Raw genomic sequence first — 13,298 nt, 5'->3', positions numbered from 1 at the left:
ACCTTTTCTAGCATGAGAACAATTTTTTATTTTTTTTTATTTAAAGTTACGAGCTACTAATTTTTATCTAGCTTTCGAATAGGAACATTCTTCTCCTCTGAAACTCTTCCTCGGGTCCTTAGTGTACAAGAGAAAGTAGTGCAGTGTTCTGTCAATATACCTGGTAAAAGAATGGTTAATAAAACAACTAAGGGGTGGGGGTCCTATAACATAGATTTTCCCCCCAAAAATTGTTGAGTTTTATTTTTCCTGTTTTGAATTTTACTCACAATTACAAATTGTTTTAGAGAAACAACAAAATTGGATGTTCTGAGTCCATGTCAATGCTTAAATCACATCAGAATACCATTAATTTTTGGTCTGGAAGGAAACAAATTGATTTGAGTGTAATTCCCCTTTAATTGTGCATCTGGCTCTTTAAAACCTCTATGGGATCGGTGTCCCTATGCCGGGACGGTTGTTGCTAATGTGACTAGAATGACATAAGTAACATCCAACTTTCATCACAGCACTTGGTTTGATACATGATTTACCTTCAGAGTTGAATGTATTTACATTCAGTAATCTTGCTCTGGTTTATCATCCTGAGGGTCCCAGAGATAAAAATGTAGCATTGATTTTATCAAACAAAACTATTTCTATATTCAAATGTAGGAACTGGGTTCTAAAGTTTAAACCCCTGCTGTTTCTGTTCTTACACATTGAAAAGGAAATAACGATACCAGCAGACACTTGGCCCTGTATGAAATGAGTTTCACACCCCTGGGCGAAATGTTGACTTCTTCAAAATATCTCCTTTCCAGTTGACGTCAACTCATTTTCCTTTACTTTCTTTTTGTGGATGCACCTTGGCACATTTGTCTAATTTGGAGAATAAAATGACAAATACTTCATTCAAAAACAAGTCCAGGTGGAATTGAGCTCTCCTGAAGTGCTCTGCTATATCCCCACACAGTCAAAACCTCTTTCCTTAATCCTTTGTATGAATCCAAGGTTTAATACGTGATGCTCATCAGAGACACGAGACAAACAGAAGAACAGATAAGCCAGTTCCTGAGAGAGAATGAAATGTTAGAATATCATATCAAAGTGTTCCCCATCTTGTAGATCCAGTTTGTTCTTCATTCATCTGATCTTGGTTGGACAGAGATAAAAATATAGTATCTTTGACTCTGTCCCTCTCTGAACTAGGGTTGGTCAGTACTCCACATAGAAGTTGTCCCCATCCACAGATTTAGAATCAATTTACCATCACCTAATACACACAATGATTAGCAGGGAAGGGAAAAAACTGATCCAAGATCAGCATCTAGGGGCAACAAAGTCATCCTAGTCCTCTGTGTGTCCGTCAGTGGAGGATGCGGTGGAGGTACCTCTCCGGGTCGCTCTCCCCTCCTTTCTTCAGTAGAGCTCCTGGTCTGGCTGGTCTCTCAGAGGCCCCTGCAGGCCCTTGGCCCTCAGTTAGGTCCTCTCTGACTCCTGTAGCGCCTCTTGGGCCCTTAGGAGTCAGTGGCTGTGTGTCTGGGCTGCTGTGTTTTGCTCTTGCCTCCGTCTTGCTGTCTGATGACTGCTCTTTGCTCTGCTGGCTACTCTCTGAACTCTTACCAATCCTGTAGAAACAAGCCATCTTTGTCAATTTTTTTAAAGCCACAAAGTTCAGGGAGTTATTGTGCTCTTTGAGGACTTGGAAAAAGTTTAATGTTATGAAGGCTTCAAATCAGACATTTTTATCTCTTGATTGTGATTGCATGGTGTGTGTGCGTGCGATTGTATGTGAAGAATGGGAATGGATTGAGAGCATTCGGTGCGTGTGTGTGTGAGAGAGAGAGTCACCCACCGCAGATCAGATGATTGAACGCCCATAACCAGCATGGTCCTAGTGTCTCTCCCCTCAACTTTCCAGTGTGTGTGTAAATATTCATGATTATTATATATTTATATCAAATTATTATTTTTGTAAATCATAACGGCATATTACATAATGCCAACCCACCTCAGTTGATTAAACGCCCGGAGCCAGCGCGACCCCAGTGTGTCTCGCCCCGCCACCCTGAGTCCTCTCCGTCGGCCCCTCGCCCTCAGTCCTATCAGGGCCTGGGCCAGCTCAGCCTCGTCCCCGTGGCCCCACACCAGCTCGGCCCTCTGCTCTGCATCCTGGTCCCCAGCTGCCGTGAACAGCCTCTGCAGCTGACGTAGGTTCACCTTGGGGGGGGGTACATTAACGACCTTTATACAGCCAGCAGATTTTGAATGATTCCTAATCGTTGTTCCTTACCCTAACCCCATTAATCCAAACCCTTGACATTTGTTAATCACTATGCCTAACCTATACCTCTGAATCTGCTGACTGAATATTCACTTCCTAAATAATAGCAAACTCACCCCGCCAAAGATGTTCCCGGAGCCATCCTTCCTACTCCTCCGCTCAGCGAGACGCCACAGTGTGGAGGGCCCTGCCACCGTGGAGGAGAGAGACGCAGAGGCTGCCTCCGCATCCATCCTCCCCAAGCGAGAGGCTGCAAGAGCGGTAGGCGATGGCGCGAGATGGGCCTTCCTGTGGAGGATAGGAAAGGTTAGGGATAAGTGCTAGAACTCACTTGTTGCAATTGTATTTCATGTCAGTCGGTTTCTATGAGCAACTTGATCTTACTCAGAGGAATGATTGTGCTAGTTACAGACTTGGGATGGTGTGACTGAAGCATGTCCTGGCCATGGGAAACTCCAGGTTCTTATTTTTTCCTGGCCAGGTTATGGTTTAGGAAAAACTCCTGGCCTTGTGTGAGGGCACACTGTAGGATGCAAGGCAAGCTCCTGCCAGTCTCTACCGTTCCTTGATTATTTAATCCTGCTTGAAGGAGCAGAGAGAGGAACTTAATCTGTCCTGCTTGAAAGCCCATTACACTGCAGATGGTAAGAATCAATCTAGCTATACAGTAACTCTGGTAAGAACCAGTCCACCTAGTAACTAAGTCTGCTTGGTCACATGAGGAACTGTAATGGTATTAGCATTTAGTAGTTACCTGGCTGTGTCACTAGATCAACTGTACTGAGGAAATAAGGGCTCTGCTCCAATAGTCACACTAGAATTCCACTTGGAATGCATGCACAATACATTTCCCAATTTTAAGTTCTCACTCAGAAAGCCACTAAAATATTATGCACCGAAGATGACTCATATCAATAATGTAATTGAAATGCCTTTACCTTAAATAATTGCATTAAAAATGGAGATAAAGAATGTAGCAAATGCACATAGGCCATGCACATCATTCAACCCCATTTGCATCACAGCAGGTGGGTGGACGCTAGCCTCTTAAAATCCGAGAGTGAAATACACTGCTCAAAAAAATAAAGGGAACACTTAAACAACACAATGTAACTCCAAGTCAATCACACTTCTGTGAAATCAAACTGTCCACTTAGGAAGCAACACTGATTGACAATAAATTTCACATGCTGTTGTGCAAATGGAATAGACAAAAGGTGGAAATTATAGGCAATTAGCAAGACACCCCCAATAAAGGAGTGATTCTGCAGGTGGTGACCACAGACCACTTCTCAGTTCCTATGCTTCCTGGCTGATGTTTTGGTCACTTTTGAATGCTGGCGGTGCTCTCACTCTAGTGGTAGCATGAGACGGAGTCTACAACCCACACAAGTGGCTCAGGTAGTGCAGCTCATCCAGGATGGCACATCAATGCGAGCTGTGGCAAGAAGGTTTGCTGTGTCTGTCAGCGTAGTGTCCAGAGCATGGAGGCGCTACCAGGAGACAGGCCAGTACATCAGGAGACGTGGAGGAGGCCGTAGGAGGGCAACAACCCAGCAGCAGGACCGCTACCTCCGCCTTTGAGCAGGAGGAGCACTGCCAGAGCCCTGCAAAATGACCTCCAGCAGGCCACAAATGTGCATGTGTCAGCATATGGTCTCACAAGGGCTCTGAGGATCTCATCTCGGTACCTAATGGCAGTTAGGCTACCTCTGGCGAGCACATGGAGGGCTGTGCGGCCCCACAAAGAAATACCACCCCACACCATGACTGACCCACCGCCAAACCGGTCATGCTGGAGGATGTTGCAGGCAGCAGAACATTCTCCACGGCGTCTCCAGACTCTGTCACGTCTGTCACATGTGCTCATGTGCTCAGTGTGAACCTGCTTTCATCTGTGAAGAGCACAGGGCGCCAGTGGCGAATTTGCCAATATTGGTGTTCTCTGACAAATGCCAAACGTCCTGCACGGTGTTGGGCTGTAAGCACAACCCCCACCTGTGGACGTCGGGCCCTCATACCACCCTCATGGAGTCTGTTTCTGACCGTTTGAGCAGACACATGCACATTTGTGGCCTGCTGGAGGTCATTTTGCAGGGCTGATGTACTGGCCTGTCTCGTGGTAGCGCCTCCATGCTCTGGACACTATGCTGACAGACACAGCAAACCTTCTTGCCACAGCTCGCATTGATGTGCCATCCTGGATGAGCTGCACTACCTGAGCCACTTGTGTGGGTTGTAGACTCCGTCTCATGCTACCACTAGAGTGAGAGCACCGCCAGCATTCAAAAGTGACCAAAACATCAGCCAGGAAGCATAGGAACTGAGAAGTGGTCTGTGGTCACCACCTGCAGAAATACTACTTTATTGGGGGTGTCTTGCTAATTGCCTATAATTTCCACCTTTTGTCTATTCCATTTGCACAACAGCATGTGAAATTTATTGTCAATCAGTGTTGCTTCCTAAGTGGACAGTTTGATTTCACAGAAGTGTGATTGACTTGGAGTTACATTGTGTTGTTTAAGTGTTCCCTTTATTTTTTTGAGCAGTGTACTTACTCTGGTCTATAACATGTAGGCTCAGTGTTCCTGAACAGTCCCATTACAAGTCAGAATGTTGAACAAACTCAATTTATGTCAAGTTCTCAGACGATTTGCCACTTTGTTGGAGGTAATCTGTGACAAAATATGCACAGGGAAGCTTTATCAACCCGACCTTTTAACACATGACAAACACTTGCACAATATGAGCGAGCCTAACCGAACCAGACAGAATGTTGTCCCACTCAATCAGCTGGCAAATTTCACAAACACTTCCAGTTGATTATGAGGGAACATGCTTCAGTCCACTACAATGTGTTAGGAGATTGAAAATAAACGGGACTGAACCTACTGGCGCTGCAAAGAGTCAGGTAAACAACATTTATCTCCACCTCCTACCATCAGAAGGACAAACAACCTGTAGATAGTGTAAATATAATTTTATTCAACATTCTGGCTTGTATAGCCTTTTTTTTTTTAATGTAGACGTCTTTCAGATTGAATATCCATGGGGTAAACCTTCAATGAACAAAAAAGCAAATACAAAAACCGAAATATACAAACAAGAGTACATAAACCTAAGACTGGGAGTATTACATGTCGAGATAACCCCATACATTTTAAATGTGTCAGTTAACGTTTGTTACCATGTTTACCCCAATGGAACTGTCTGTTTAGGCAAAGCAGACGCAAACACGTTTCGTTTCGTTGGCATGCAGAGATGACATTCAAAGCCAATTAGCCTATCCAGTGATGCAATAAGATCTGACAATAACTATTTTTATTTTGTTAGTCTGCGTCAAAAAAAACATTTGGACTTATTTTCTGTAAAGGTACAAGGCCAGAGCTACGGTGCATTTCAGATCCAAACAAATTACTTAGAACATTACTCAATTAGTACACAATATAGGTCAAGTCTCATGCATGAAAGCCGAATAAAAGCCTAAACATGTTCTTACCCGGCGGCCAAGATGATAGCGACTTTCGTTCTTATGCTTTTCCCAAGAGAAATTTCTCTAAATCCTTTTGTGCTATGCTACGGTTTATTTCGTCAATATGGCTAATATAATACCTTTGATTTATATATTGCTCTGTCCACTCGTCGTTGATGTGGAGTAGTAGTTTGGGGTCTACACACCAATGAGAGCGGATATGGTAATTAATCCCACTTTATAATGCCACTGGAATGTTTTCTCGAGCAATCAGAAGGTTTGTGGGCGGGTCGAGGTGTGAAGCCCTGCCCCTTGGCTGCGTAGTTAATCCATTGACGTCAATGCTCCTGGCACGAGGCTGTGTGTGAAACACTGAGGTATCGGTTGTGAGACGATTCATGATTATAGGAGCGACAAAAATTCTCTCCCAGACTCTGTGTGTGTGTGTGTGTGTGTGTGTGTGTGTGTGTGTGTGTGTGTGTGTGTGTGTGTGTGTGTGTGTGTGTGTGTGTGTGTGTGTGTGTGTGTGTGTGTGTGTGTATACAACATCTCCATGTGCACACTAACTTCACAAATCACAGGGGGTTGCAAGCGTTGAATCTACTCATGACATTTAGGTATAACTGTGCATCATGGGACTTGACATCATGCTAACAATAAAGGCTAGGTTTACACAGGCAGCCCAATTCTGATATTTTTTTCCACTAATTCGTCTTTTGACCAATCACATCAGATCTTTTCACATCAGCTCTTTTTCAGAGCTGATCTTATTGGTAACAAGACCCACATGAACCCATCACTAGGTTGCCATTATTCATTAGTCAGAAATCTTTTTCCTATGTATTTTATTTTCATAACAATTGCAGAAGAAATGTCCCAAAGTAGCCATACAACAAATTATCATGCTCATCTCTCATTTATTTGGATCTTGTAGCCTAGTAAAAAGATAGGCTATATTTATTTCAAGTTTTTTTTAAATCATAGGCAGTGCGATTTTCAGTCGAATTTAACAATATTTTACATTGAAGTAGGCCTTAGCAAGCTACTGTAAGTACTGCAATTGCATTTTTTCCCGTCTGCCTTAGACAATTATTCCAGAATTCGCAGGCAGTCCATCTTATTTAGATTGGTGGAAAGTTGATGCAAAACATTGTTAAATTCACTGCTGACAGGTCCACAGTTTACCATTGTTTTCTCTTTCAGTAACTGACAGTCCTTTTCCAGATAAATAATAAATTACTGCTAAAGATTAAAACATCCTGCCAACCAAGATTATTATTGTTTCTTTCTATTAGTTTTTAGATTTTTATTTGAAATTGAGTTTAGTTTCAGTTCGTTTTCAGACTTGATTTACTAGTTTCCTTTTAGTTTCAGGTTGATAAAAGCATTTGTATCTCATTTTTATATAATTTAGTATCAGTTTTAGTTTTAGGGACAGAAAGTAGCCTTTCCATGGGAGGCTAGGAGTCATTTGTGTTGTAGGCCTATAGTTATTTTTTTGCGGATGTCACTTCTTGTCACTGGGGGGCAGTAATACATAAGGTGATGGGCAAGGACCATAGACTTGGATAGACATAACATCTCGATATCAGTGGAGCCTCCTCAGAGGAGGAAGGGGAGAATTATCCTCAGTGAATTTCACCAAAAATCTAATATTGTAACATTAAAAAAGTTACCCTTTGTAGATAAAACTATACTAAATATATTCATGTCACCAAATAATTGATTAAAATACACTGTTTTGCAATGAAGGTAGCCTCAACAGCACTCTGTAGGGTAACACCATGGTGTTGCCTGAGGACAGCTAGTTTCCATCCTCCTATGGGTATATTGACTTCAATACAAAACTAGGAGGATCATGGTTCTCACCCCCTTCCATAGACTTCCCCAGTAATTATGACAACTTCCGGAAGACATCCTCCAACCTATCAGAGCTCTTGCAGCATGTTATGCACCAATCAAAGGATCAGAGAATGAATCTAGTACTGAAAGCATAAGCTACAGCTAGATAACACTGTAGTGCATAAAATGTGGTGAGTAGTTGACTCAAAGAGAGAGAAAGCCAATAGTTTAACAATTTTGAACAAATTAATTTCTTTAAGAATTAAGGAGAAGCGAGAGAGAGAGAGAGCGAGCTAGCTATATTTCGTTGTATTTCTTTCACTTTCATTTAGCTAGTGAATGCAGCTAGTTTAGCTTACTCACACACCTGGTTCAAACAGAGAGGGATGCTACTGTATGTTAGCTAGCTGGCTATGCCTATCCAACACTGGAACTCTTCCAAGTCAAGGTAAGCTTTTGGTTTTATTCATTTATTGCCACCGGAGCACACCGGTGTAACTGCTAAACTGTAGAGGGTTTACTAACCCAAACAATTCGAGCTTCTACTTTTAAAAATCCACCTTTCCAGAAACAAGTCTCTCACCGTTGCTGCTTGCTATAGACCACCCTCTGCCCCCAGCTGTGCCCTGGACACCATATATGAACTGATTGCCCCCCATCTATCTTCAGAGCTAGTGCTGCTAGGTGACCTAAACTGGGACATGCTTAACACCCCGGCCATCCTACAATCTAAGCTTGAGGCCCTCAATCTCTCACAAATTATCAATGAACCCACCAGGTACAACCCCAAATCCGTAAACACGGGCACCCTCATAGATATCATCCTAACCAACTTTCCCTTCAAATGCACCTCTGCTGTTTTCAACCAAGATCTCAGGGATCACTGCCTCATTGCCTGCATCCGTAACGGGTCTGCGGTCAAACGACCACCCTCATCACTATCAAATGCTCCCTAAAACACTTTAGCAAGCAGGCCTTCCTAATCGACCTGGCCCGGGTATCCTGGAAGGATATTGACCTCATCCCATCAGTAGAGGATGCCTGGTCATTCTTTAAAAGTGCCTTCCTTACCATCTTAAATAAGCATGCCCCTTTAAAAAAAAAAACAGGAACAGATATAGCCCTTGGTTCTCTCCAGACCTGACTGCCCTTGACCAGCACAAAAACATCCTGTGGCGTTCTGCATTAGCATCGAATAGCCCCCGTGATATGCAACTTTTCAGGGAAGTCAGGAACAAATATACACAGGCAGTTAGGAAAGCTAAGGCTAGCTTTTTCAAGCAGAAATTTGCATCCTGTAGCACAAACTGAAAAAGTTCTGGGACACTGTAAAGTCCATGGAGAATAAGAGCACCTCCTCCCAGCTGCCCAATGCACTGAGGCTAGGAAACACTGTCACCACCGATAAATCCACTATAATTGAGAATTTTAATAAGCATTTTTCTACGGCTGGCCAAGCTTTCCACCTGGCTACCCCTACCCCGGTCAACAGCCCTGCACTCCCCACAGCAACTCGCCCAAGACTCCCCCATTTCTCCTTCACCCAAATCCAGACAGCTGATGTTCTTAAAGAACTGCAAAACCTGGACCCTAAAAAACAACCGGGCTAGACAATCTGGACCCTCTCTTTTTAAAATGATCTGCCTGAAATTGTTGCAACCCCTATTACTAGCCTGTTCAACCTCTCTTTTGTATCGTCTGAGATTCCCAAAGATTGGAAAGCTGCCGCGGTCATCCCCCTCTTCAAAGGGGGAGACACTCTAGACCCAAATTGCTACAGACCTATATCTATCCTTTCTAAGGTCTTCGAAAGCCAAGTCAACAAAGAGATTACCGACCATTTCGAATCCCACCGTACCTTCTCCGCTATGCAATCTGGTTTCTGAGCTGGTCATGGGTGCATCTCAGCCACGCTCAAGGTCCTAAACAATATCATAACCGCCATCGATAAGAGACATTACTGTGCAGCCGTATTCATCGACCTGGCCAAGGCTTTCGACTCTGTCAATCACCACATTCTTAATGGCAAACTCAACAGCCTTGGTTTCTCAAATGATTGCCTCGCCTGGTTCACCAACTACTTCTCTGATAGAGTTCAGTGTGTCAAATCGGAGGGCCTGTTGTCCGGACCTCTTGCAGTCTCTATGGGGGTGCCACAGGGTTCAGTTTTCGGGCCGACTCTCTTCTCTGTATACATCAATGATGTCGCTCTCGCTGCTGGTGATTCTCTGATCCACCTCTACCAAGACGACACCATTCTGTATACTTCTGGCCCTTCTTTGGACACTGTGTTAACTAACCTCCAGACGAGCTTCAATGCCATACAACTCTCCTTCCGTGGCCTCCAACTGCTCTTAAATGCAAGTAAAACTAAGTGCATGCTCTTCAACCGATCACTGCCCGCACCTGCTAAATCTAGAATCGGCTTCCTATTTCCCAACAAAGCATCCTTCACTCATGCTGCCAAACATACCCTCGTAAAACTGACCATTCTACCGATCCTCGACTTCGGCGATGTCATCTATAAAATAGCCTCCAACACTCTACTCAACAAATTGGATGCAGTTTATCACAGTGCTATCCGTTTTGTCACCAAAGCCCCATATATTACCCACCACTGCGACCTGTATGCTCTCGTTGGCTGGCCATCGCTTCATACTCGTCGCCAAACCCACTGGCTCCAGGCCATCTACAAGTCTCTGCTAGCTAAAGCCCCGCCTTATCTCAGCTCACTGATCACCATAGCAGCACCCACTCGTAGCCCGCGCTCCAGTAGGTATATCTCACTGGTCACCCCCAAAGCCAATTCCTCTTTGGTCGCCTTCCCTTCCAGTTCTCTGCTGCCAATGACTGGAACAAACTGCAAAAATCACTGAAGCTGGAGTCTAATATCTTCCTCACTAGCTTTAAGCACCAGCTGTCAGAGCAGCTCACAGATCGCTACACCTGTACACAGCCCATCTGTAAACAACCAATCCAACTACCTCATCCCCATACTGTATTTATTTATTTATCTTGCTCCTTTGCACCCCAGTATCTCTACTTGCACATTAATCTTCTGCACATCTACCATTCCAGTGTTTAATTGCTATACCTTAATTACTTCGCCACCATGGCCTATTTATTGCCTTACCTCCCTTATCTTACCTCATTTGCACTCACTGTATATAGATTTATCTTTTTTCTACTGTATTATTGATTATATGTTTATTTATTCCATGTGTAACTCTGTGTTGTTGTATGTGTCGAACTGCTGCGCTTTATCTTGGCCAGGTCGCAGTTGTAAATGAGAACTTGTTTTCAACTGGCCTACCTGGTTAAATAAAGGTGAAATAAAAATATTAAAAAATATATAAAAACGCATTAGTTCTAGTAGCTATGTTGAGCATGCCGTTAGCTAATATGGTGACAACGATGTAGGCTGTATGTAGCAGGTAGAATATGAAGGTTTGGCTTGGAAAGTTTTTTTAGCCTGGTCACAGACAGCTGATGTGTTGTGCACTGAAGTCCACAAGCAAAGGGAAAAGCATCATGCAGTAGCCTAAACCTATCAATGTTACATTGAGCTGGGTGAATGGAATATGAATGACAGTCATCCAATATGCTGTAATAGGAATAAGACCATGTTCATTAAAAAAATAATCGTCCTCCCTCATCTTAAACTGCACCAATCGCCACTGATCTGTATCTGTGTCATGATGGCATCTGTGAGAGCATGAGCATCACCATTGAGGCCATCTCCATCTTGAAATAGTCAATTTTCTTCCTCACAAGTAAAATTTGTGACCCGGCTGTCACAACTCCAACCGGGTCTTCAGGTAATGCCAACCGGGTCATCAAGAGGAATCAGCCAATGAAGTTGGAAGTCCCGCCCAGTTGACTAAATCAAAATGGCGAAAGTCCTTTTTAATGGCGCTGCCCATGTTAACACAGCCCATGTTAAAACAGGCTTTTGGCCACTAGAGGACTCCATACAACTCCATGGCCAGGACATAGGTTTGATTAGGTTTAAATTATAAATCAATCCTAATGTGACTTGGATTTAAAGGATATGTGCCTAAACTGGTGCAAGAAATATGGTGGAAGGAAACTCTCTTCCCATGTTTACACCAATCCAATGTTTTTTAAACTTTAGTAGTAGATGTAAGAAGAATCAAGTACTTTTACCTTTATCTGACAGAAAGAGAGAGGAAAAAACAACTCATTAAGTCATGGCACATTTGACATGTTATGTTTATGTAATATTTAACAGTTTTACTGACTAACCCCTTTAAATAGTGTTAATAACAACAGCTGCATAAAAACAAACAGTCTCAGAGAGGTGGTCGTTTGGTTTCTCAAGCCTGATGACAATTGTCCACAGACAGAGAATATTCTCTCGACAAACACTTGGGATGCAGGGGCAGAAACTAGATTTAGTGCCACAGGGCACGCACAGCTTTGGATAAACAGCCATCCTTGCCTTCCAGAACTGGAGAGGTGACTCTGTAAACATGCCCCCCCTTTACCTCTTCCAGGTATTTCCGCAGCTTACACGGGGCCACTTAAGGCCCAGCCAGGTCGACCCCCGGCTGGACAGTAACCTCAGAAACAATCTTTGTTTTGAGGAGGCTATATTTCTGAAGCACTGTATGTAGTCGAGATGCTTGCTGGGTTCACCGTGCTGACATCTTCCTGGGGTCCTGCTGCTCTCTGTTGAGAAAAGTGATAGAAACACACTTGGGTCCATCAGGCAAGCTACTGCAGGGATTGGATCAAAGTTGGCTGCCAGTGGATTCAGTATGCATGCGAAGCACAGTAAGTTCAGGAGGACCTGTGCCAACTGTTTTGCAACAATAGTGTCTGCAAGTGTGCCTCAAGGTTGAGAGGGCATGGCACCACATCAGACAGCTAGCTACTGGCTGTGAGTTTGAAGTTGGTCAGTGCGGATTGCGAATGGCTCCAGCAACTTCACAAGCTGTTCTAGCTTGAACCAGTCACGCTCTGTGCTCGCACTCAAATTTCTTCCCTATTAGCTCGTGATAGCTAGTTATGCTGATGCACAAGTTAGGCCTATTTGAAACATCAGCGTCTATTGGCAGATTCAGAAGCTCAAAAACCCCATTAGAAAAAAAGCTTGAAAACCCCATTTCAATTTTGCTCAAAGCTTAGAAGAAAAATATTTCAACTGAACATAGTTTATCATGGTTTTTATTTGATTTAGTTAGTTTTGGAGTCAAAGCTAATAGTTTCATATATATATTTTTTACTGAATTGTTTTTCCAATTTTAGTTTTTCTTTTTAGTTTCAGTTTTTCTTTACTATAATAACCTTACTGCCAACACAGTAAATAGACTGGTAGCTTATGTAAAATATTTGACAGTATGAATAGGCTACAGTATTGCTGTGCGATAGGAGCCCAACATCATTGCCTATACCAAGGCAGGATGTAGAAACCCAATAATCTATTGATAAACTAAAAATGTGTCTTTTGCATCTCGTGGCCTAATACCAATAGTTACAAATTATACAGCAAATAAAGGGCGTTATTGTCACCATAAAAGGAGAATGGAGGACAATTTCCACTTTTATTGCTTGTTCCCACGAGCACAATTTTATTTCTAACGTGAAACATGTGTATGTATGGCCCGAGACATCATGCCCATAGCACGTCCCCCCTGAGATTTCTCCTATTAAAACTCTTTATTATTTAATAAAAACATTTTTTCCCCCTCTCTG

The 13,298-nt window shown here is 43.1% G+C and overlaps 1 protein-coding gene across 4 annotated transcripts; it reads right to left on the bottom strand.

Moving 5' to 3' along the window:
- Positions 1 to 379: 379 nt before the first annotated feature.
- On the bottom strand, positions 380 to 5,957 carry LOC139571094 (arginine vasopressin-induced protein 1-like). 4 transcript variants are annotated; one of them, XM_071393631.1, is made up of 5 exons: positions 5,766 to 5,952; positions 2,651 to 2,845; positions 2,383 to 2,554; positions 1,994 to 2,202; positions 380 to 1,610 (listed from the first exon to the last, which is right to left on the bottom strand). In XM_071393631.1, exons 3-5 carry the CDS (start codon positions 2,497 to 2,499, stop codon positions 1,349 to 1,351), a joined length of 588 nt encoding a protein of 195 aa, XP_071249732.1. In that variant the 5' UTR covers positions 2,500 to 2,554; positions 2,651 to 2,845; positions 5,766 to 5,952; the 3' UTR covers positions 380 to 1,348. The 4 variants fall into 4 exon arrangements, with proteins under 4 accessions (XP_071249732.1, XP_071249733.1, XP_071249734.1 ...); XM_071393632.1 differs by having other exon boundaries at positions 2,651 to 2,848; positions 5,766 to 5,895; XM_071393633.1 differs by lacking the exon at positions 2,651 to 2,845 and having other exon boundaries at positions 5,879 to 5,957.
- Between the last annotated feature and the right edge of the window lie 7,341 nt (positions 5,958 to 13,298).

Source organism: Salvelinus alpinus, chromosome 3 (genome assembly GCF_045679555.1).
Source record: "Salvelinus alpinus chromosome 3, SLU_Salpinus.1, whole genome shotgun sequence".
Classification (NCBI taxonomy): Eukaryota; Metazoa; Chordata; class Actinopteri; order Salmoniformes; family Salmonidae; genus Salvelinus; species Salvelinus alpinus.
Note: the sequence above shows the minus strand (reverse complement) of the source record. Positions and strands in the feature narration are given on the sequence as shown.

What these genes read in the sequence shown, in the direction of transcription:
- LOC139571094 (XM_071393633.1), bottom strand. Translation starts at nt 2,499, where the DNA reads ATGGATGCGGAGGCAGCCTCTGCGTCTCTCTCCTCCACGGTGGCAGGG. An exon ending in CCGGGAACATCTTTGGCGGG is followed by an intron (nt 2,203 to 2,382) that starts GTGAGTTTGCTA and finishes CCCCCCCCCAAG; the next exon opens with GTGAACCTACGTCAGCTGCA. An exon ending in CGGGCGTTTAATCAACTGAG is followed by an intron (nt 1,611 to 1,993) that starts GTGGGTTGGCAT and finishes TTGTTTCTACAG; the next exon opens with GATTGGTAAGAGTTCAGAGA.